The sequence below is a fragment of the Onychostoma macrolepis genome, chromosome 07, assembly GCF_012432095.1.
Source record: "Onychostoma macrolepis isolate SWU-2019 chromosome 07, ASM1243209v1, whole genome shotgun sequence".
Taxonomy (NCBI): Eukaryota; Metazoa; Chordata; class Actinopteri; order Cypriniformes; family Cyprinidae; genus Onychostoma; species Onychostoma macrolepis.
In genome coordinates this window covers 31,471,025-31,495,272 of record NC_081161.1, presented here as the reverse complement: position 1 = coordinate 31,495,272, position 24,248 = coordinate 31,471,025, and the positions used below count along the sequence as shown (strand labels likewise).

The following is a 24,248-nucleotide window of genomic DNA, read 5'->3' as shown; positions in this document are numbered from 1 at the left end:
CACTGTTTACAGTTTTTTACAATCATTTTTGCACTAATAACAGAACCGTCATGTCATTTTTCTAAACAATTCACAACCAATGATCAAAATGCAAATTTTTCAAAACGCTTAAAACTTTTCCCAAATGCTTGGATACAATACACATGAGCCAAAGATCTTTTGTTCATTGAACTAAAATCACTGGTTCAAAATGACACAACTTAACATCAAAGTATTACTATTTCAAAATGCAACTCGCACATTACATCTGAATTGAGTGTCTATTCATTTCATTATAATGATCTAACAACTGCTCAAAATGCTAAGTAACTGTTGCATTAATCTTGAAGCATAGTTATTATGTGAAATGATGAACAATATTAAATGTTTAGATTATGAAAGTGAAGCAACTGAGGATGTTCAGTTATGATCAGTTTCAAGATGCCTGTTATTGGGAGAAAAAAAATATTTAAAAAATCCCCCAAAAATTCTATATCATTGTTACCGGTATTTGTTTTTCCTACAGTAAATGTCGTTTTAGAGGGTGATAGAGCTGGAAGCTGATGAAAACCATTCATATTTTTGGATGAGGCAGGCTTTAACCTGGCCAAGAGATGGAGGAGAGGTGAGAGCCCAGCGGTTGAGAGGGGCCCAGAACGATGTTCGCTGGGGGCCTGCCCACCCGCCACTGAAAGATTTTGCGGGGCCCCACAGCAAAATCAGTGCAATGGGCCCAGAATTTCTAGCAACGGCACTGAGAGCAATCATTGTTTCAGGCCCATCCACAGTTTATCACCTTGTATTCACCCCCATACTCCCCTTTCCCATCCAAGACAGGGTTGATAAAAACATAGAAGTGTAGTGAGGAACACTCCAGTTGACATTTTACTGTAGGCCTTACTGTAGTTTTTTCTTATATATATATATATATATATATATATATATTTTTTTTAATAATTTTTTCTCATTTAAATTATTTTGAAAAACCTGTTGTGAGTTGATTATTGCATCAATCATTTTCAAATTTAGTTTAATGATTCCAGTGTCTGTACAATGATGTATGAATGTGTAGAACCATAATGAAAGCTGCATCGTGTTTTGAACTACATTTAATGATTGTACTAAAAACTACACAGTGAAACTATGGGTATGTTGTGTGTGTGATCTAAAGTAATGTTCCTATGATATTTCATAATAAATTAGTTTTTTGAACCAATGCTTCTGCAAATGTAAGGCTTCTTTAAATATATAAACGCAATATGCAAAGTTTTGAACATTGGACAGCCTGTTACAAATAATGACTGTTTTGAATTTTGTGTCTAGAGTTTTGAAAAATGACATGAAGGTTCTATTATTAGTGCAAAAATTATTGTAAAAAACTAATGCAGCTCAGAGGGACATGGAGTGCTTTAACCTGCAGTTACAAATGCATAATGTTTTGATATTTTAAAAATAAAACATTGAATACTGATATTTGAAATTATTTAATTTATTTTAAATAATAAAAGATACTCTGAATGTGAAATTAAAATCGCCAGTAGGTGGCAGCAAGTAACTTAAGTGATTCATTGCGATTTAACAATCATTTAAACGGTTGATTCATTCAGGAATGAAACGTTGTCTTGTTCTATTTTCAAGTGCAAGGTGTCATTTTTTTCAGAAAACAAATGGCTTTCAAATGACCATTAATCTTGTGTTTTGAGTTTGTAAACATAATTTAAATAGACAAAAATAAAAAAAAACGGAATATTTTTTTTAAGAAAAAAAAAAAAAATCATGATCGAAATAATCCAACACTTCTTACTTCAAAATTCAACTATAATACATATATACAAGTATTTTTGGGACACTGGGTTGCACAGTTTTCATTCAGGAGGCTTTTTTGTTCATACACGCACACATTTACACATGCATGTACATGCATACACCCATTCATTTACATGCGCGGACTCATTATAGCGACGCACACACACCACATGTGAAAAAGTCTCACTCGGCCTGCTCCCAAAGTCTCATCAAAAATCATCCTAATGGACTCTTATGCTGTTTACTCCTCCTTGACCATGTTTTTGTTCATTTTGTTTATTATTTTATGCAATAACAAACTCCGCGCTCCCTATCTCTCCATTCAAATTCTCCCTTCCCGCTCTCCCAGAAATCTGCCGTCATTTGTTGACGGAGCACAAGAAATTACCGTAATAAGCCATATATTGCCGAAAAGCGCATGTTGTCTGCTATCAGGAGCAATTTGAATTATTTTGATAGTGCAAACGGTAGAAATTATGGTAACATGAATACAGCTTGGTCTAATGTGTCGGCGCCGGTTTTAAAGGGTTAATATTTTTGTTAAACTCAATTTGAATGTATTGATCATTTGGTCATAAAAATTCTATTTTTATGTAATAAAGAAGAGGAGTTTGTCCATGTCCCTTGAATGGTTGTCCACCCTTTCGTGTTGGGAAAGCTGCCCATTTAAGAAAAGGCCATTCCCTTTAATAACATCAGGACAACAGATTTTGTGTCTCTTCAGTGGCGGGAATTTCAACGGCTGAGGTGAATAAGTTGGTGACTTTTCAATTGACACATTTTCTTAGTCCGAGTTTGCTTACTTGCTTTTCCTAAGCTTAACATGTCCACCCTGTCGGCATAAAATATGCCAGAAGTGATTAGAATACAGTATTTTCAAAATATGTAAGTTTAAATATACCAAATTCTCTTCAACAATCAGACTAAATATTTAGCTAGTCACAGTTTGTAGTAAGCTAATATGCTAATTGAAGCTCAAAATGTCGACCATGACAGGGTGGACTGAATGAAAATGTATGGGGAGGGGGCGTTATAGCAATGTGATTGATGTAATTATATTATTTATTATTATATTATTTTTTTAGAAGTTGAATAAATGTTTCATTTTCATATTTTGTCATGATTTGTGTGTTCTGCATTAAGTGTCCACACCATCATGTGCTGGTCCACCCTGTCATCTTGATATTTTACAATAATATTTTAAATAATAATTCAATCACATCTGTATAATCCAGTGTGTTCAATAGCTAGGTGTGGGGGCAATAACATGCAAACAAAAAACTGCATTAAAATATCACAGTTTTCTCCAAATAAGAAAAAATACATGTGTGAATTGTATGAGCTTCTTTAAAAACACATGGTTTACATAAAATCTTTTATGTATTTATAATTTGAAAGCAAACAAATAACCCTGTTTAGAAAAGGGACATCATACCTTTCAGAAAATATAATCTGCATCTTAACTTTGCAATGAAAACGTATTTAACAGTAATATATATGTTCATGACAGGGTGGACATAACTTATGGTTTAGGCTTTGAATAATGGCCCATAATTATCTAAAAGAAATGTGTGGAAGCTCAGCTAATGTGTTTCTACAGTACTCGAGAGTCTACTGTTTATGATATGACAAAGCGAATGGGAAATTAAACCCAACATTTTTTAGTAATGTGAGGGTTGAAAGGCACTATGGTGATACTGACCCTTATATAATAGAACTAAGAATAATACTGGATAATAATTATATTCTTTCAATAATAAAAATCTATATCTAATATACAATAATACTGAATAATAATTATAATAAAATAAATAAATAATAATAATAATAAATGTGAGTCAGAGTTGCAAAAATAGTGTGTGGTGTGTATAGTGTGTGTAATAGCCAGTGTGTATGTGTCTCTACCTGGAGCACGTGGCGGCACAGGCGGTGCAGTCCATGCTGCGCTGTGGCAGCGACCTGCAGATATCTGCTGGATGTTTTTGCCTTGTAAAGCACTGATGAGGGTCGGCTCTCTGACATGGTTGGTGTGGCCCAAGCCCAGCTAATAAAAAAAATATAATAACACAAACTGATAAATGTCCATGCTATTATTTAGATAATGGAAAATAGGAAACATAATTAGCTTGTTAACTCCCTTAGTAATCACACACCTGTCCCTCTGAGTTGCTCCCCCAGGCATAAACATCTCCAGTTGAAGAGAGAGCAAGCGTGTGTTCGGCCCCTACAGCCACATCCTCTATAAACACGGCCATTAAAGCAGGGACCTGCTGAGGCCGATTATGATTTCGTGCTCGACCCTCCGGCAGACCGATTAAGCGATCTGTCACATTGAAGCAAAAACAATTAAATAAAAACACTGGACTTGCTTTAACATTCAGCAAACAGTTTATAGAAGTATGAAGCTTCTCCCTAAGATGAGTATGTCTGCAGATGGCTTACCCTGCCCAAACGTGTACACATTTCCATCTTTGGTTAGAGCAACAGAGAACTGGGTACCACATGCCACCTTCTTTATTCCAATTCCACACAAAACATCAACTTTCTATAAAATAATGAACCCGCAGACTTAATTTAGTGAAGACAAAGAGTTTTGTTTATGACATGTAATGTTTAACTGCATGCTTGTGATGGTGTTGTCACATTAACGTGTCAGTAGTTGTACCTGTGGGGAGGATTTAGCTGTAGAGTTTCCCAGTCCCAGTTTGCCATAGTCTCCATCTCCAAACGCCCAGACGCTCATTCCATCAGCTGATACTGCCAAAGTGTGATTCAGCCCACATGCAACCTACACACAACCATATCACAATAAACATCAGATAAAATTGTGCGTATGTGCAGAGGCAGTTCAAAAGTCCACACTGAGAATCTGGGATTTAAATTCCAATTCCAATTCAAACATGGAAATATACAACATTTATATAAGCAAAAGGGGATTAATGTAAAGATATTTATCCATTCATTTTTAATACATGTAATATAATGTCAAATATAATGTGTCCTTGTTACAGTGCAATTATACATATGTGATGCAATCTGGGAAAACCCGTCGGATGTTGCACTGGGACGTATTTAGGAAATTCGAAAAATAGGTCGAATGTCAATTTTGTGTCAAAATTAGGTTTTCATTCAATTATTATCCCTTAACATCTTGTCTATCATCTCTGAAAATATATTGGCAAAATTCACTTGTTTAGTGCAGAAAAATAGCGATTTATTGCAGCAAGCAGAAAAGACTTTTTCAAATGTTAAGAACGCGCTGCGGAGGCGCTTTCTCTTGATACCACAAAAACAGTTAACCTATCAAAATATCAAAAAGGTGTATCAATGCACATTTCCCTCCAGTCCTGTGTAAACTACGGCGCACAGTTTAAAAAAAAAATTTTTTTTTTTAATATTGTGAGATGGCGGAGTGCAAGAGAACAACGCAGTCTGAAGTAGCTGCTCACTTAAACGATCTTGCTCGTCTCAATCTGCTCAATCTTGGTGATGTCAGTGTCCTAAACAATGTTATAATGCACTATTTCAAATCCAGAGATGAAGGATCGGATGATGCAGTTACTAAAGAGGAGTCCGATGACAGTCTGTTATATGCACAGGTGCGCGAACAGTTGCGTTGCACCTGCTTTTCTAAATTTAAACTACAAGGTACACTATTCATGCAAGCTAAACATACAAGGGGTGATCAAAAGTTCAGTGACTACTATGCCCATGACAAACAACGGAAAACTGTCCTCTTCAGGGTAACGTTAGTCTGTTTGTGTAATGATGCAGTATAGCGCTCCTGACAGACAGCTGTCGTTCTTAAAGGGCCCCCAGCACCATTTCATATTGCTTTGCATTAATTTCAATTAGTTCAACTGGTGACAGCATGAACTAAAACTACAAGTTTAAAACACAAAACTAAAGTTACAACTTGCAATAATTTCAGAGTAGAGCAGGAGAAAAATTGGAGAGCCTGCATGCTGTAATCTGTGATGTTTTATGAACAGATATATCCACTTAGCGTTCAAATGTTAGCAAGTGTTCTGTGTTCCTTGGGGTCATTTTGTATCTTTTACATCATGTACAGTGACTAAAATAAGTCTTTTACCTCAGTAAAGTGACTTTTACTGTTGTGTTTCTATTTCCATTGCCTCGCTTTAAAACCGTTTTTCTCAAAATTCCATTCCTGAAAATCATAGCTATCAGCCAACTTCAGACAGCCATAACTTTTGTTACTTTTATTACGTTAACTGTTCAATAAAAACAGCTTTGGAAAGGGCTTTAACTCAGCTTTCATATGGTATCAAAACAAGTAATCAAGTAACATTAACTAAGTACACGTAAGCAAGTATATGTAACGTGTAACAAGGACACCGTAATATAATATGTTACCAAATATAATAATATACAAAATATATATAATTTCCAATGGGGAAAAATAATTATAAGAGGACTTTGAATTAGAGTTTCTTACCTGGCCAACCTGGTGGCCCTCCAGTGCACTGACTCTCTCAGGTAACTTTTTGTTAGAGGTGTTTCCAAGCCCCAGTCTGCCATAATCTCCATTACCAAAGGAGAAGAGCTTTCCGTCTGCAGTCACCACCGCTGAGTGTTTAAATCCACATGACATCTGGACACACACATATTCTGATGAACTTAAACTTCATCATATACACCTTAGAAGAAGAGGAGAACTGGAGAGGCATCTGTGTGCGTTTAGGAGTGAGGGTGAATTTGAGAAGTGTTTCTGACCTGCACCACTTCTTCTCCCTGCAGCGCCTCTATCTGCCGTGGCCTGCGCTGTCTGTCACTGTTACCGTGGCCCAGTTTTCCGTAATCTCCATCTCCCCAGCTGAACACCTCGCCGCTCTCAGTTAGAGCCATTGAATGGCCATCAGACCCACAGGACGTTACTAGCTGGGTCACCACAAAGCCTGCACAAACACACACCACTCTTGCTGTTAACACTTTCGGGGGATTGTGAACAACTACATTGAAAGTCATTCAGAGTTTGTGTGTGATTGCAGCATGCCTTGCAGAGCAGATATGACAGTGAGGACGTGCAGATCGTCTGAATTTCCTTGTCCGAGGCGGCCATAACTACCCTCTCCACATGCAGACACTGTTCCGTTAGCCTGGATCACAAATGTGCAGTTCTGCCCACAAACAACCTGACAATAAAAAAATATAATTAATAAAACTCATTTCTATTTATTTATTTTATTTCTACGACAGCATGTTATTAAAAAAAATCAAAGTCAAACCGAAAGTGATAGTTCACCTTTAGTTGGGAGCAGCAACTGAAGGTGAACTATCCCTTTAAGGAAATTTATGTGTGTATGTTTGTGAACACTCATACCTGTTGGGCCTGAGAAAAAGAGGGAGCAAGAGTTGGCACCAGAATGTTTCGCCCGGCCTCGGCGAGCTGCCCATGCCTTCCAGCACCCCATAGAAACACATCACATTTCCCTCCAAGGTGCCAGTCCTTAAAAACGCAAAGTTAAAAACCTTTGAATATCTCTTTTGAATTTTACACAATTATATATTATATAATTGTTTTCTAGCGCTTGTATCTGCTCTCACCTCTGGTCTGGAAGTGGCCCATGACATGATTTGTTCATCCAATCCAGACACCCACTTGCTGTTGTCCTGTGTGCGATTTTTAAAAAGGCCATCACCATTAAGAGCAGCACAGTATTTCACCATCAAATCAGCAGGACATTTGTATGTTCTTTCTCTCACCATAAGCAATGCCAGTTTGTCTTTGGCCACAGGCTCCAGGTCTGGGACGATGAAAGACTCGGGGAAGGTGTGTCCGCGTGCGAGGGCTTCGGCCGTTTTGACGGTGGTGGAAAAACAGTGAAGCCACGCCCACTCACTGTTGGCCCAGGAGCCAGATGAGGGTGTGGAGGAAGAGCCAGGCTCTGGTGGACAGTGGGCCAGGTGAGGTGGGACAGGAGGGTGACACAGCAGAGCATCCAGCTGCAGACCCACCGCCAGAGACGCCAGACACTGCATGTAAGGACTGTGCACAAGCTGCTCTCCGCACACCACATGAGGCTGAAACAAACCAGGTATAACAGGACATGACCTCAATGTCCCTTTTTTGCATTTTTACATGTACAGTATTTGCTAAAATGATATCATAAGTAGTTGTATGTACCTTCTCATAGGCATACTGCTCCTGAAGCATTATGGGAAGTCTCTCCAAGAAGGCTCTCATGCACGGAGCCATGTTCAGTCCCACAACACCCTGCTTTTTTAGCGCCGTGCGGCAAGTGGCTAAGACGTGATTGTTTGCCATGGACTCTGCTGAGCTATTAACAACCAGCACATCCTGCAGAACAAATTATTTTTCTTTATTAAGTAGCATCTTTTCTGCAAATTTTCAACAGAAATGGACACCAATCGAAATATATACACTTGAAGAAAATAACTTTAATGTATGTTAATGTATCCAGCAAAAAATAAATAAATAAAATGTATTGTAACTGCTCCTTAAATAAAAAAAAAATTAAAATTTCCTTCTACTGTCTTTCCTCTAATGTTTGGATCAGATGCTAATGTCAATACTTAATGTTAGGCAAGGTCATGTTTTTTATTAAATTTTACTTATCTATATTATTTATATTTAATTATGATATACAAGTGTTATGCAACCATAATTCCTTTATTAAAAACAGAGTTAAAAAAAACCAACATCTTTTCTAGATATAAAAATCAAAATCAACTAGAATTTAAACAGTCGGGATTCTTTTACCTTTGAGCGATTGGAGCAAACAGCTACACCTACGTCAGGGATCCAAACTGTGCTGTGAATCGCTCCAGATCCAGCAACTACTGTCTGCAGCACTGATCCATCCTACACGTATAAACATACACATAAGCATCATGAAAACACTATAGTGAATCCTTTGAAATTTGTTTGTTAGGATTGTAAGTTAGTCTGTATGCACTTATGAAGTGTGCGTCCATGGTAGACACTGACCCGCAATGACCAGATGTTCAAAAGTCCGCCAACCCCTCCAGACACAAGAGCAAGCCCATCTGGACTGAACGCTACTGTCCGCACAGGAGTCATGTGACCCTGCAGCTGGAACACACACACTGCTCCTTCACACCGCTGGGGGTCCAGCTGGACAGAGACAAAACACATAAACACAAATACTAACTGACAAGGAAGCACAGATAGCAAAGCATTCAAAGGTTTTTAATCGCTCATAATTAAGGACACATTACCATCAGTTTGGATTTGGATTCTGATTCCCACCAGGCATCAGGGCAGGCAGTGCTGGACTGTGAGTATGAAGAAGGGTTCTGCGGTACAGTCCACACAGATACCAGACCGCTCTGACAACATCTATGGGACAAAGATTTTTAGTGCACATCCCTCAATGTTTTTTATGATCATATTCATTTAGGTTATGGGCATACTTCACAACACAGAAGTTGTTTTATGAAAGAAAAAAAAAAGAGATTAAAATAAAAATATAATTTCACATTTATGACTATAAATGCAATATTAGAGTACTCTCAGTCTGGACGTACGTGGCAAACATGTTGAGAGGTTTGGGTCCCTGACCAGGCAGGCTGCACCAGGCAACAGCATTAACAACAGCAGGATGGGTGATGCTTTGCAGACATGTCCAGCTTTGACCTAAACCTGTCCCTGACCCCGCCCATAAACGCACAATCTCCTCTTTAGCACAGCTTAGCAACACTTGCCCACCAGGAGCCCAGCGCAATGAACTGATGCTTTCCTATAGTCACAACACACAAAGAGAGAGCAAAGGTTTGCCTGTCAGTGGACCAATGAAGGCATGTTAAAATGACTTCTTCATACATGAAATAATACATACATGAATGCGTGAAAGTACATGTGTGTCAGTTTATGATGAATCATGACGACTCTAACCTTGTGGGCATCAATAACCACCACAGATCCATTCTCTGAAGGCTCTTTAGAACCAATCAGAAGCCTTCCATCAGCATATCCAACTGCAAAGGGACGATCCTCACTATACCATGCGATCTGCATCACAGCCACTGCAGAGAAGAGCAACAAACATGGATACACACATGAAAAAATTTCCAAAAGTAGTCTTGTTTACAGTTTCATAAAAACTGTCAGTACCGTCTTTCCTGAAGCAGTGCTGAAGTTCAGTTCTCTGCATATCAGAATCTTCAAGGACCTCGAGAAGTCCCAGTGTCCCATCCATGCGACCCACCAGCAGCAGCTCTCGAGGCTCCCCGCCCCACAATGACCCTGCCTCCTCTTCTGGCCAAGCTAAAGAGGACACCCAATGAGGCTGCAGGTCCAACAAGGCCTTCCCACCTTGTGTGCAAAAACGCAGCATGCACAAATGTTAAAACTCAATATTTATAAGCCAATAATTATTTTAATGTCATGACAGAAAAATGACTGGCATTAAAAAATAAATTAAAAACACTGAGAACTACTATCAGTTGTTTCAACTGCTACAAATGAATTTAGGAATTACAACATTATAATGCAGCTTTAGGGCTGGGCGGTATATCGAGTTTGTACGATATATCGATATATTCTTTATAAGCGATACGATATGAAGCAATACCGTTAATATCGATATACAGTAGTTTGATACGAGCGCATCTGAAAATATTCTAGGGAGGACAGACTGAACTGTTGCGGAGAAAGTGCATAATACAATTAGTTCTAAACATGTGACAAGCTTTATATGAAGGGTTTTTAAAAAAACCGTAAGATATAATAGCCTATAGTTTCTAGTTTCAGTTTAAAGCGGCTCACACTCGCCCCGTCAGATGCTCTGTCAGCGGCACACACAGCCTTTCTGTCAGAGACGCGCAGTTTAATGTGTTTGAGATGTGCTGTTTTCCTTATTGTATAACTTACATTTCACAGGTCTATTCTCCATCTGTAAATGTTTATGGAAATATTTCCATTTTGCTGTCAGAAGTGCACGAGCTTTTGCTTTGCGATTCTCCGCCAAACTTCACAGACTTCATTTAGAACGAGTGCCGCCTCGCGCATGCGCGCCAAACAGACGGAGCTCAATGAGCGCAATAACTCTGACTAAAATATACATTTTGCTGAAATATTTGTAGTTGGACAATAAATATGACATGTAGAATTTTAAACCTACAAGTAAGTGTATTTGTATGATAGCACTAACTGTAAAGTGTAATGGGGTAATCAAAATAGCCTTTTTACTCAGTCTGTGCTTTTTTTTTTATTTTCATTTTTAGTTTAGTAAATTTAACTTCTGCTTTAAAAGCATTATTTTTGTTTTTAGATCGCAATGTTACAATGTAAGAATGTAATGCGATTTTAACCCTTTTTGCACATAATATAGGGCCTAGATGCTTACATTCACTTTATTTGTTTAATCCAAATACAAAATACTGAGATATATACAGTATACCATACATTAGCCAAAAAATATCGAGATATGAATTTTTGCTCATAACATCCTTTTTTTTTTTTAGCTATTCTTAAAGATTCAATTAAGTGTGCATTAGATGAAGGCAAAGGTAATCTAAATGTAAAAAAAGCAAATTAGCAGCACAAGTAAATATCCAATATCAACCAATACTGATAAATAAATAAAAAAAAAAAAAAAAAACTCTAATATTGGCTGACATCAACACACTGCTGTTCAAAAGTAGTGCAAGACATATATATATATATTTTTTTAAAGAAACTAATATTTTCATTGGACAATAGTGGCTTTATTTAGTTCAATTTACTTCTCATTTCTCATTTGATAGTGTCAGTGCCATCAAATCAATGATATTTGATTGATATTCTTTCAATATGTCTGAAAGTGTTCTTTCAAACTTTCCATTCATCAAAGAATCTTGAAACGTTCATAATAATGTTTCTTGAGCACCAATTCAGCATATTAGAATGATTTCTGAAGGATCGTGCAACGCCGAAGACTAATGTAATATAGAGTAATGCCTGCCAAACTTTTGAACAGTAGGGTATATCGTGATGGTGAGCGACTCACCATTGACTTGCCAAATGTTCACAATTTTTTCCATGGCAGCAGCCAAGTACTTCCCACTGACACTCCAAGCCATTGGAGCCAAGTTTGGATCGCCTGGAGACCCCAGATTACCCATGCACTCTCCTGAAGTGTCATCTCTTAAAACAGACAAAGAAGATCATAAACATCACATTTCAGTGGGTGAAGAAAAAAGCCTAATTAGGAGAAAGAGAGGAACTCACCCTTTATTAAAGACACATGTCTGCTGCAGAGTGTACAGGTTTTTGGTCACATTCCAAATGCGGACCGTTCCATCATTCCCGCTAGTTGCCAGAAGGGCTTTTTTACTACACCACCCACATGTGATCACCTACAAGATACCAAATGATTCAGCATCAGAAACCATCCAGTGCTGTTTAAACGTCGCAAACACACAACTCTGGGGGAATCATACCCTGCTCTGGTGGGCCTCGAGTCTGAAAGTGGAACACTTCCGCAGGTCTCCTGCCACGTCAGCTAACGTCTGCGGGCGGCTCTGGTTGTCTCGGTCATGAGCCGCCAGTGTGCGCACCAGCTGCTGCGCGGCCCATTGGCGGTGCTGCGACGAGAGCCGAGATGAGAGGCAGCACGCCGCCAGCGCATTTGCCAGCTCCAATGGGCCTACAGCAAGGGGGGCACAGGAGAGGTGGGCATAGAGAGGCGACATTAACCCTGCGATGACCGAGCAGAACAAAGCCAGGCCACAAGCGAGATAAACATACACACAGATGGGTACACACACACACACACACACACAACGAGAAAAAAAAATATGAGAAATTATAATGGCAGTGATTGGTGGCAAAAGCTGTGGATTTCAGGCTGCAACACAACAAAGCTTCATCTAACAACCCCTTCTGCTGCCAAAAGAAACAAATCAAATCAGATTTATGAGATTTAACTGAACAAAACAAAGTGATGATAAAAATAAATGACTGAAAAAACGTCAAGTAAATAATGTGGCGGCATTGACAACTAGATGTCAACCAACCTCTTTTTTCCAGTTCAGCCTTGTCATAGCCGTGTCGAAGCCTGGCACCTTTATCAGCAAGCAGTGCCACCAGAGCCTGGGTCACCACGAAATTGGGCGACGTCACCAGTTTGTTTTCTTCTGCCACTCCCCTCAGGAAACTGGGCAAGAACTTCCTCTGGATTGGATCATCTACTGTGGTCAGATTCATCCCGGTGGCAGCTGATATCAGATTCTAGGAGGAAAGGAGGAAAAGCGAGGCAAGGCAAGGTGAGACCAAAAAAAAACACTTTTTGTAGTCTCTCTATTTACAAGCTTTTCATGAGTTTTTCATCTTTATACCTGAGTGCACAGCTGGACCAGGAGTTTGGCAGCGCTGGGGCTGTTCGATGCCAGACAGCCAACAGCGGTACTGAGGTACGCCAAACAAGAAATGGGTTTGGATGGCTTGCTAGCCCCTCGCGGGCGCTCAGAGGATCCAGGACCTAATGTAAGGCCTGTGGAAAGTCCAGCTCTACCTGCCGCAGCCAAACACATCAGACGCACCAGAGTCCTAATGTCTGTCAAGCCAAGAGACTCCAATCCTGCTGCTAGACTGCAACTAGAGCCACTGAAGAACAGAAATATATGGTAATTGTATAAAATATTAATTGAAATAAAACGCTTAGAATATGAACTTAAGACATCATAAATTAGTATAAAGTGGAAATAAAAATAATGAATTATTTCCTAAATGCTTAAATTTTACAGTGAAATTTACAGTATTTTTATTTGGTAATGTTACTCTCATAATAAGGATATTATAATAATTATTAGTATTAGTATTACTAATAGATATTAATTATTAGATAAATTAATAGATAAATAAAAACATTTGGCTAAATTTAACAGCCCTAAAAAACGAGCACAGCAAACCTGAAGCTCAAAAAAAAAAAAAAAAAAACACACACTTTAATATTGCAATTAAATCGCATATATAAACAGCTGCATCACTAAACACACTAACCTAACAGACAGGAGGGACAGCGCTCTCATGACCATTGTTCTGGCTAACAGGACTTGTGCAGCTGCAGTGACTCTTTTCAGAGCCACCAGGCGATCAGCAGACGTCTGCAGACCTGCTGCCTGCTCCCCCAAAGACAAGCGACCCGATGAGCTCTTATCCACTGAGCTCTGGCAACCTATAGACGGAGTTACATGGAGATACACATACAAATCTTAGACAATATCTGTCAAATTACAGGCATTTTAAACCATGATGCATTCTCTGAGCCACTACAGTGGCAGGGTCACACAATCACATTGGTGTTGTTATTGTACCTATCTGCAAGAGAGTCTCCTCCATGCTGTTGGTGGCAGTGACCATGGCAACAGAGGCTCCGAGAGGGTCGGTGTCTGGAAAATGAACAGCCTCGGGGACGGGTCTGCGTTCACTAAGACCAAGCGGACCAGACAGCAACTCAAACTCCTCCTCACCCGTCAGACGCTCTGCATCATCTACATCCAACATGTCCCAGTCTTCTGCAGGTCAAAACGTGTGTTCAGACACATTGACCAAAACAGTGGTTGTTCATCCTAGCAAACTTTATATGCCTTTTTGGTGATTTTATTACTTGCTGCATTATGTTTTTGGTTTATATGTATGTTTTGCATGTGAACACTTAATACCTTCATACACGCTGTCTTGCTTTCCCAGCAGGTCTGGCGCTTGACCTTTATACCTGAAAAACAGAGATCAGTGAAAAACGTCAGAATTATGAGAATTCAGCTATGCCAACGAATGCATGCAACCTCACATTCTCATTAGGGTTGTGCCGATAGACAATAGTATTGTGTATCAACGACAGTCTGAGATATCGCCTGTGGCTGATGCTTTTGACAATAGCAATATGATTATTATTATTATTATTATTATTATGAGGCTGGTAATACCATCTAATCAATATTGGTGCTTATTTGTTCCATCATATTTCTTTTTATGTGTTTTACAGTGTTAACCAATGAATGAATGTTGATGAATGCATTGGCCAATCAGAGACGTTCAGATGCGTCATCGCTGAAACACCAGAGTTTTGTTGTTGAGTGCGCGCGCGCTGACTAAATTCTGCTCTCTCGCAAATTCCCTCATCATAAACAACAAAGTGCAGATGTACGTGTGATGTAAGTATAATTTATTCAGTGTTTTTAAAATGCATAAACTTGCGCTAGACTGAAGAAAGTGATGATGTTCTTTGATAATGTAAATGTTCTTTGCTCGTTTTCTGTAGATGCTGTTTGGATAACTGAGGAAATTTAAGCATTAGAATTAGTAACGTACAATGCTTCTATTAAATTTTGTTAAATACAAATTCAGTCATATTTAAAATAAATTGTGACATGACATCCATATGCTACTTGACTAAAAAGATATAATGTGTAGTTAATAGATTACACTAACATTAGGCTGATTTTAGCCATAGTTGGTTCACTCTCCGGCTAATAACTTAAATTAGCATGATAATATCGTGTGTCGCGATCTATCAGGCTGACGATAGGACGATATGACTATGGAGCATATCGCCCAACACTAATTCTCACCTCTCAGGCAGTGGTCCTTTGATCTTGCTCTTCATGTTAAGGTATTTCTCTCTGCAGCTGCCACAGAGCAAATAATAGGGATTTCCACTTCCACACTCCCCTCCAAACCAGCCGTCAACATAAGAGCCATTGCTGCGATAACCCTGGCGATTGGCACTGCGACCACAGCCCGGGTGACTCTTCTTCATGTGCTGGTTGAAGCTGGACACGCTGACCCCACACAGCTCACACACGACCACCTCATCACGGTCCTCCGTCTCACACACATGCTAACACACAAGCAAATGAGACAAAACCACACAACTTCGGTCAGTTTGGAGAGTAGGTCGTGCATGTATGAAGATTTGAAAGCCAGTAGAACATGGATCAGGGCTGAAGCATCCCAATATGCATCTGCTGCTGCCATACTGTGCTGGCAAAACATGCACCGGAGTTAGTGAGAGCGAGAGAGCTGCTGTGTCCAATATGAGGACGTGAGTGAGCAAGCTTTATGTAAGTACAATATGTGTGTCTCTGAATGAAAGTGTAGGTGTGTGTTTGTGTGTACAGCCGTGCAGGGGTTAAAGGTGAGTAGTAAAGCAGCGGCAGCCCCAGGCTGCTGTCACACACACCCATGTTGGCCAGTCCAGTACCTCCGGGATCCACATTCCCAGAATGTCGGAATCGGATGCAAGCTCCTGGGTGAACATGGCCTCCATGGCTTCCTGATCCAATTCGAGCTCCAACTCTTCATCCAGATTGAAGTCATACAGCGCCCCGAGCGGCCCTGGCTCCTGCTGCAATCCAGAACCTTCTCGACGTGCTTGAGTTCGATGTGCCTGCACTGAGCGGTACAGTCCAGCTACACAAAAAAACACGTTACTGTGGAGCATTTATTGTGTTTTGATGATTCTTAAAAATGAATGTCATAAAACGGATTAAACTCGCTGAACAAGCAGTTAGCGTAGTTGACGAATTTAGCTAGTTTCTTTTCTCATTATAAAAATATAGATATAAATAACTAAATATAAATAATTGTCCTTCAGACTATACCTCCATCAAACACACCTGAAAAAAAAACTAACCTATGTTTTTAGGATTGTGTAAAAGGGACCAAAAGGTGTTTGATTAGGGATGGAACTAAACTCTGCAGGACAGTGGCCCTCCAGGACCAAAGCTGCCCATCCCTGATCTACACTTCAAAAGTTTGGGGTCAGAAAGATTTTTTTAATGATTTTGAAAGAAGTCTCTTACACTCACCAAGACTGCATAAAAGTAAAAACTGTAATGTTGTGAAACATTACAATTTAAAATAAGTGTTTTTTCTTTTATTATATTTTAAATTTAAATAGATTTCTATTGACAACAAAGCTGAATTTCTAGCCATTACAACGTGTCACGTTATCCTTCAGAAATCATTCAAATATGCATATATTTGATGCTCAAGAAACATTTCTTACTATTATCAATGTTGAAAACAGTTTTTCTGCTTAACATTTTTTCAGAAATCTTTGATAAATAGATACAGATGTCTGCTCAGAGTCAGATGAACCTAAAACCAGCCTCATTATACAGGATTTCAATAAAAGCGATTAACTGACTTGTTCAGAAAACCCACTGACTAGTCGACTTAGAAAACATGTAACTTTGGAGATCCCTGTACCTGCACGAGCTAATAATGTGCGTGCAGCCAGGTCAAAGCGGTGTTTCCTGCTGGCTGCAGACCGTCCTCTGGGAGTGGGGCCGGCAGAGGAAGAGCCCAAATCTTGATCAAGACCTTCAGGACTAGAATGAGAAAGAAGTAACAGAATGATAAATGGGTGACATAAATTAAGATACACATCATTTTCTTACACTCATGCAACAATACAGTATGTCATGCCATATATTCATACCTCTCACTGAATCCCTCCTCCATCTCTGCAGCATCAGCATTGGGGATGTCACCCGGTGAGCGCAGGTAGCTCCTCTCTGTGCTCTTACCCCCTCCTGCCGCACCAGAGCAGGGGTCTGAAGCCTCATCAGAGTCTGCTGTGCCTGGGTGGTCGATCATCCACATCGCAAGCACAGTGATGTTCTGAGCATCTGCCTCGCCACGTGCACCTACAGACCATCACAAAACACACTCTGAATGTCTGATAAGATAACATGAGAAAAAAGCAGAAATTCTGAATTTAGACATGACATTTCTATGAGAGTGAATGTGTGTCTACCTGTTGCTTCCAAAGCTTTCATGATCTGTCTGAGTGAGAAACCCATTTCCAACAGCGGAACTGCGATGGCAGGAGGAGGTGGAGATGTGGAAAGACGACTGCTGGGGTCTGATAATGCTTGGAGCGAATAAACAAACAAAATCAACTGTTTAATACAGGACTATGTATGGATACACAGTCATGTACAAAGATCTGAAAGACAGCCTTTCTAATTAAATACATTGTTTCCATTGCAAATTATATCATCATCATAATAATTTGAGTGAAAAGTTGAATGTTTACATTTAATTTTTTGTTTATTTTATGGGGTACATTTACAAATTACACACTTGTATGTATATTCCCAATAAATTTATCCTATATATACACACACACACACACACACACACACATACATACATATATACACATGCATTTTATAATAATTCCGATGTGCTCTCAGAGATTTGGACCACATTAGATTAATTAAGAAACAAACATTGTATGTATTTGTACCTGTCCTGCTGGTGGTTCTGGCAGGCTGGGACTCAGGTGACGTGAGGCTCTGTCTCCGGCCGTGCTCGTCTGATGGTGAGGTGGGCAGCGATGAGACGGGAGGGGTCTGAGCTCTACGTGCTGGCAGAAGGGTGGTTGTTGGGTAGCTGGAGAACATCTGCCTGCTCAGACATGCACATGCAGATTAATCATGACACACTAACTGAAAGATTCAATGTTCATACACTCTCAAAGAGACAAAGTGTGTGAGTGTGAGTGTGTGTACCTGAGCAGGCTGAGGGGCATTACTCCAGGTGATTCAGAAGCCGGTGCCGTCTCGGCGTCTGTAACAGGTGTGGTGGCTGTGGTAACAGGTGTGGTTGCTGTGGTGGTGTCCTCCAGCGAGGAGCTCATGAAGGAGGTGCTGCTGGAGGCTGATGGGGAGGTGGTGACCGGAGTTTGAAACTGTTGGTCTCCATCTAACTCCTCACACTCTGTGTCCACTAAAAACACACACATTCATATATTTTATGAAGGGAACTGTGTGTCTTGTGAATGAGATTGTAAAAAAATACACCAAACTGAAAATTCTTATTCAAAACCAAAAATTCTTGGCCCATTAGAGCAAAAATAATAATTTCTATTAATATTATTAACTCAATCTTCTTTATTAACTAGAATATTTGCATTACATAAAGAGTCCAATCATTTTTAAAAAATAGTTTAAAGTAATTAAATAAAATGCTTTCATTTTATTTTATTGTATGTTTTGATAAATAAAATGTTAAAACAGATCCACTGAGGTGAGAATTTTATTTTTTTTTAAGGAAAATTCAAACGTTAGCCTTCGAGTTCTGGCAAGGTCTGATTTTTTTAAAGTAAATTTAATTGGCGTTATATATAATGTCAAGCAATATTTGTAAAGGATAGCAAACACTGTACATTCAGCTCTATATATACCAGTTTGGGGTCAGTACATTTTTTTTTTTAAGAAATTAATTCAGAAAGGTTGTATTAAGATCAGTGTCAGATAATAAAAAAGATTTCTATTTCAAATAAACGCTGTTTTTTTTCTTCTTTTTTTACTTTCAAATCATCATATTAGAATGATTTCTGAAGGATCATGTGACACAGAAGACTGGCTGCTGTAATGGCTGCTGAAAAATCAGATCTACCAACAGATTACATTTAAAAGTATATTAAAATAGTCAAACTGTTTATTTTAAATGGTAATGTTTCACAAAATTACTGTATTAACAATATTTTTAACCAAATAAATGCAGCCTTGGTGAGCATAAGAGATTTCATTCAAAAACATTACAAAAAAATCTTGACCCCAAACCTTTGAACAGCAGTGTAGATAAAGTCAGTTTACGTGTATCAGGTTTGTTTAATGTTTTCTGATATACCTGGTTTAGAACTGTGGCCTTCCTGTTCTTCAAGTAGGCTATTGACCACCAGTTTGTAGATCATAGCTTGCGCCCGCTCTAGATCTGCCAGCCCAAGTGCCCTTTTAATGGGCGACCTCATCACCGCCCGCTTCACCATGTGTCGCATCAGAAACTGCAGAGCCGATCGTAGTTCCGCCTCCTCCTGACACACGCTCAATCCAGGGCTGGCACAATCCGCATTATGGCCGCTGTCCGGTGTGACTTTGGGGATCAGCAGCAGCTCAGCATATTTACTGCAGCTCAGAAGTACGCTCAGGGTCTTCATCGCTCCCAGATACAGATACGACAACTGCACCGCATGCACCTCCATCTGCGCAGCCGCCTCCTGCGAGCGTGTCCCCACCATCTCCTGCAGCCTGCGCCGTCCCTCTGCTGGAGTCTGCTGTGTGGCATCCTGCGTGTAGGCAGCGAGCTCGCTCTCGGAGCGAGAGTTGGGCGGAGCTCGTGCTCGAACCTCATCTAAGCTGTGTGATACGCGCAAGTCTCCTGTCCCCTCTTTCGGTTTTGTGCAAGACTCATTCTCCCGATCTTCCTGGGGTTCGTGGCGATGTCTTCGCTCGTGCCGCCGACCGGAGGCAGATTTGGAGCCGTCGTCCTGCAGGCTTGCGAGCGCAGTGAGGTCCAGCAGCAGAGCCGCAGTGATTCCGCGGAAACGTGAAACGTCAAAGGGAAGAGGCTCGATTGGCTCCAAGTTGTACAACGGCGTGTCACTGGGCGACCAAAAAGTGGGGAAGCTTCAATGAAAAGGAGTGACAAACCAAACACAGAGAGAGAAAGAGACAGAGAGAGAAAGTGAGGGAGCAGGGAGGAGGGCCAGGGAACATGCAACGTCATGGAGCTAATGCAAAGGAGAAAGTCAATGAAATGATTAGGGAGGAAGAAAAGTGGATAAAGAGACCAAGGAGAGCAGAAGACAGAAAAGTAGGAGAGCTCTGGGGAGCAGGAGCGAGGTAAAAGCTTCAATTTCATATAAATAACTCAAACAGATACCCATCTCTCACCTGATGGTAATCTCCGCCTCATCCCACTGCACCTTAGCTGATGTGCTCCCCTCCTTCACCACACCCAGCAGAGTGGCGTGTCTCCCCGTCTGCTTGTGCACACACCGTCCCCCCATCCTTAACCCACCATCTACTCCCCCTATCACAGCTAACACCGGCCACACCTGGTGGCACAGCGTCCGCAGGTGCGCCTCCGACAGCTCAGCCGCCGCGTGCCGTCCGCTTCTTCCTCTCTCCTCCTCTCGCTCTTCCTCCTTCTCGTCCTGCTCCTCTCTGCTCTGTGCCGAGCGGCTCTTGCGCAGTCTGGTGGTCCCTGCTGGAGGAGCTCCTTCTCGCAGGCAGCCCCTGATCTGCTGGAGGCGCTGGAGGATGCTGCGGTTGATAGTTTGGGTCCAGTGCTCTGAACGGTGTAAGATACGGACCAGCTGGGTGGTGGCTTCCGCCAGGACAGTGGCCACAGGGCTGCAAATTGGGTCACCAGGTAACAGGTCACGTGGTGTGCCCCTCATCTGCATGTCACAGATTTTTACCTGCAGAGAAAGGGTGGGTGATGTACTGGTTAGAACAATATAGAAAACTGTAGGAAATTGTCAATCGGTATACATTTTTGTTGATATCGCTGTTATGGCAGTGCTACATTGCATTCTACTAAACTGTTTATTTTTTAAGGAATCTGTTAAAAAAAAACCAATTCATCAAAATTATCATCAATAACAAACCACAACTAATAAAAACATTTTTGTTAATTGAAATACAGCTGAAAAGAAATGATGAAAAACTTAAAATAAAAAAAAGAGAAATGTTACCTTACATTGGCATAAAATAAATTTAAGCTACGGAAATAAAATTACAAAACAGAAATAAATGAAATTAACTAAAACTGAAATAAAAATGAATTAAACCTAAATATTTTAGTTAAATAAAAAACCTATTTAGAATGAAAAAAGCACATAAAATTAAAAGCTTTTTTTTACTAAAATTCAAATGTAAAATATTAAGCTTTATTACTTGGATTGAAAAATTATGCACATTCATAAATTTATTTCATAGCCATGTATGTGACTGTTCAAATAATAGAAAAATGCATCAATTTTGTTATTGACCGAAAAGATTTACAAATATCCAGATATAATTTTGTACTTATGCTGCCCACCTCTATAAGGTAAAGCAATCAAAGTTTAGACTGACGTTTCACCAACATGATTTTGCAGTCTGAACAGTTCATCAGTGTTATTTTAGATCAACAGAAGACCACAGAGTTTAAATCAACGTCAACATCAGCACTTCTGTGTCTTACCTTCTCCCCGGGGTTACTGCTGTAGAACATGACACAAGGATACAGCTCTGTAGCATCGACATCCTCAAAGGCCAGCTTGGGTTCCTGCCACATGGTTTAGAACATAAGCACATATGATGCAAGAGAGTTAATGTGTATTACAGCTCAGCTTTTGATGAAAGTTGGTTAAATGGTATTTTTGTGTTTGTAAGTGGGCTGCACCACACCTCTCCGTTCTTGCCAAAGGACACAGTCCTGGCCTCCATGTCCAGCACACAGGTGATGTAGTCTCCTTGTGTGTAGCTGGACAGCGTGAGGGTCTGCTCTCCATTATGGTAGAGGTTGCCGCTGTATGCACGGTAGAGCCACATGTCGGCTGTTGTGCGGTGGTTGAAATCATGCACTGGCCAGCGTGACACACCTACACACGTTCCCTCATTTCCACGATTCTCCTTCACGATATAGAACTGAAAACAATCATACACACTCTTAAACTCACACAGCTTGACAATGCACATATTGTTCTACTAGCCTCCACGAAATTGTGTCTGCAAACATACACTACTATTCAAAAATTTGGGGTGAGGAAGACTTTTTAAAAAAAATGAATTTAATAATTTTATTCAACATGGATGCATTAAATTCATCAAAAGTGCCAGTAAAGACTGTCAAATCAAATCTATTGAACTTTCTATTTAATCACAGAATCCTGAAAAAATGTATCACAAAAATATTAAGAAGCACAACTGCTTTTAACATAAGAAATATTTCTTGAGCACCAAATCAGCATATTAGAAAGATTTCTGAAGGATCATGTGACACTGAAAGGTAAGATTGGCTGCTGAAAATTCAGCTTTGCCGTCATAGAAATTAGATTTTAAAAGACTTTAACATAGAAAAGTTATTTTAGATTGGTAAAATATTTCACAATATTACCACTTTTACTGTAGTTTAGATCAAATAGTGTAAGTTTTGACCCCAAACTTCTAAACTTTAGTGTAAAAAAATAAAAGTGTAGAACCTTCCACTGGTAACAGCCGGAGGAAATGCCAGTGGAGGCCAGGCCGTAACCTTTGCCTCCACTGCCATGTGTCAATCCCTGTCCGCTTTCCACCACACAGCACTGTGCCTTCTCAGGGTCAAAGGTCACTTCCTGGATAGGCAAATTTTCTTCTTCCTCCTCTGATTCACCCTAAAACAACAAGATGGCATTTAAAGGCATTGAGTACATTTTAAAGCATTACGACCTCTTACCCTTGACTGACTGAATCTCCCTCACCTGTAGTTTGAGTTCCTGCTCTCTCTCTTTCAGCTGGATGGTGTGTTTGGCTTGAGCAACAGGTGCCTCCCACATACAGTCCGAGAGCAGCGAGAACAACCTCTCCACCACCTACCACACAAAGACAAATTAATTTAACTCTGCAAAACATATTCCATGATATATAAATAAAAGAAAAAGCACAATAGAGGTGTGTGGAATTAGACCTGGGTCATCTGATGGTCCTCCACGCTGCTTTCACAGGCAGGAAGCACAGCTTCCAAAACATGCAGGGCTAACAGCCGTGTCCTCAAATTACCAACCAACGGAATGCCTGAAAAATACACACATTTAACTAACCTAACAACTAGCACACAGACAAGAGGATGTGGTCGGGACTTTGATGTACTACCTGAACAGCATTTCTGAGCAGCAATGTTGAGAAGGACTTCAGTCCATTTAGGAGAGGCCATCTTGGACTGAATGGCTTTGGAAGAGACGACTCGCCGCAGAAACACCAAGAAGTCTCCGAGGTGCAGCTCTGCTGTGTGTCTCTTACGTAACAATGCTACACCAAAATAAAAGCAATATATAAAAAACACTAAATAAAGTAAAATTTACTGAGCATGTTGCTGTTGACCTGCAATTGTCCTACCTCGAAAATCTTTTTTCTGAGCATCTGCGCAGTCGTCAGTCTTCTCCTGCACTTCTGTACTTGCACTGAGCGTGCTTCCAACAGCCTGAGCCAGCAGAGTCTTCAGCTGACTGCACAGAAGATCCAGCAGAGCCTGGACCACCTTAGGACTCAACCTGTCCGCATATGTCCTGATGAAAAGATAAGAGAGGTATAAACAGTGTGATGTGACCAAACAAACCCAATTACCTTCTGAAAACTTACGCTACAAAGTTTGGGGTTGGTAAGATGTTTAATGTTTATGTTCACCATGACTGCATTTATTTGATCAAAAATACAGAAACCGTATAATTGCAAAACACTATTTAAAATAACCACTTTGTGTTTTAATATATTTTATTATTTAATTTATTCCTGCGATGGCAAAGCTGGATTTTCAAATAAACAATATCAGGGCTCCAGACAAAAAATATAAGAAAAAACTTAGGCACCAAATTATTTTTTTAGGTGCCACAGAATAAATGGGTTTTATTTATTTGTTTTTTTAACATTTTGACATTTCAATCATACAGTCATGTGTTTGTCTACTCTTTTCTTGACTTTATCAGCATTTTAAT

At 39.9% G+C, this 24,248-nt stretch overlaps 1 protein-coding gene across 5 annotated transcripts in view; it reads right to left on the bottom strand.

The window, feature by feature from the left end:
- The window catches only part of herc1 (HECT and RLD domain containing E3 ubiquitin protein ligase family member 1), a 50,795-nt gene that overhangs the window by 4,938 nt on the left and 21,609 nt on the right, over positions 1 to 24,248 (bottom strand). For 2 of the 5 annotated variants that reach the window (XM_058781789.1, XM_058781793.1), the window contains exons 30-70: positions 23,653 to 23,822; positions 23,410 to 23,565; positions 23,225 to 23,331; positions 23,019 to 23,129; positions 22,761 to 22,931; positions 21,967 to 22,206; positions 21,761 to 21,844; positions 20,464 to 20,993; positions 19,421 to 20,196; positions 18,298 to 18,514; positions 18,033 to 18,193; positions 17,538 to 17,654; positions 17,220 to 17,427; positions 16,988 to 17,109; positions 15,957 to 16,186; positions 15,346 to 15,614; positions 14,437 to 14,489; positions 14,089 to 14,289; positions 13,775 to 13,949; positions 13,111 to 13,378; positions 12,790 to 13,003; positions 12,214 to 12,470; positions 12,002 to 12,129; positions 11,781 to 11,917; positions 9,905 to 10,105; positions 9,686 to 9,816; positions 9,319 to 9,530; positions 9,010 to 9,130; positions 8,759 to 8,905; positions 8,531 to 8,632; positions 7,934 to 8,107; positions 7,513 to 7,830; positions 7,354 to 7,419; positions 7,130 to 7,255; positions 6,803 to 6,941; positions 6,523 to 6,704; positions 6,245 to 6,400; positions 4,451 to 4,573; positions 4,228 to 4,330; positions 3,939 to 4,108; positions 3,691 to 3,829 (exon numbers count right to left, since the gene is read on the bottom strand). In XM_058781789.1, coding sequence (XP_058637772.1) covers positions 3,691 to 3,829; positions 3,939 to 4,108; positions 4,228 to 4,330; positions 4,451 to 4,573; positions 6,245 to 6,400; positions 6,523 to 6,704; positions 6,803 to 6,941; positions 7,130 to 7,255; positions 7,354 to 7,419; positions 7,513 to 7,830; positions 7,934 to 8,107; positions 8,531 to 8,632; positions 8,759 to 8,905; positions 9,010 to 9,130; positions 9,319 to 9,530; positions 9,686 to 9,816; positions 9,905 to 10,105; positions 11,781 to 11,917; positions 12,002 to 12,129; positions 12,214 to 12,470; positions 12,790 to 13,003; positions 13,111 to 13,378; positions 13,775 to 13,949; positions 14,089 to 14,289; positions 14,437 to 14,489; positions 15,346 to 15,614; positions 15,957 to 16,186; positions 16,988 to 17,109; positions 17,220 to 17,427; positions 17,538 to 17,654; positions 18,033 to 18,193; positions 18,298 to 18,514; positions 19,421 to 20,196; positions 20,464 to 20,993; positions 21,761 to 21,844; positions 21,967 to 22,206; positions 22,761 to 22,931; positions 23,019 to 23,129; positions 23,225 to 23,331; positions 23,410 to 23,565; positions 23,653 to 23,822 — 7,712 coding nt within the window. The remainder of the gene's footprint in view (positions 1 to 3,690; positions 3,830 to 3,938; positions 4,109 to 4,227; positions 4,331 to 4,450; positions 4,574 to 6,244; positions 6,401 to 6,522; positions 6,705 to 6,802; positions 6,942 to 7,129; positions 7,256 to 7,353; positions 7,420 to 7,512; positions 7,831 to 7,933; positions 8,108 to 8,530; positions 8,633 to 8,758; positions 8,906 to 9,009; positions 9,131 to 9,318; positions 9,531 to 9,685; positions 9,817 to 9,904; positions 10,106 to 11,780; positions 11,918 to 12,001; positions 12,130 to 12,213; positions 12,471 to 12,789; positions 13,004 to 13,110; positions 13,379 to 13,774; positions 13,950 to 14,088; positions 14,290 to 14,436; positions 14,490 to 15,345; positions 15,615 to 15,956; positions 16,187 to 16,987; positions 17,110 to 17,219; positions 17,428 to 17,537; positions 17,655 to 18,032; positions 18,194 to 18,297; positions 18,515 to 19,420; positions 20,197 to 20,463; positions 20,994 to 21,760; positions 21,845 to 21,966; positions 22,207 to 22,760; positions 22,932 to 23,018; positions 23,130 to 23,224; positions 23,332 to 23,409; positions 23,566 to 23,652; positions 23,823 to 24,248) is intronic. The other 3 variants (XM_058781791.1, XM_058781794.1, XM_058781792.1) reach the window with 3 other exon arrangements.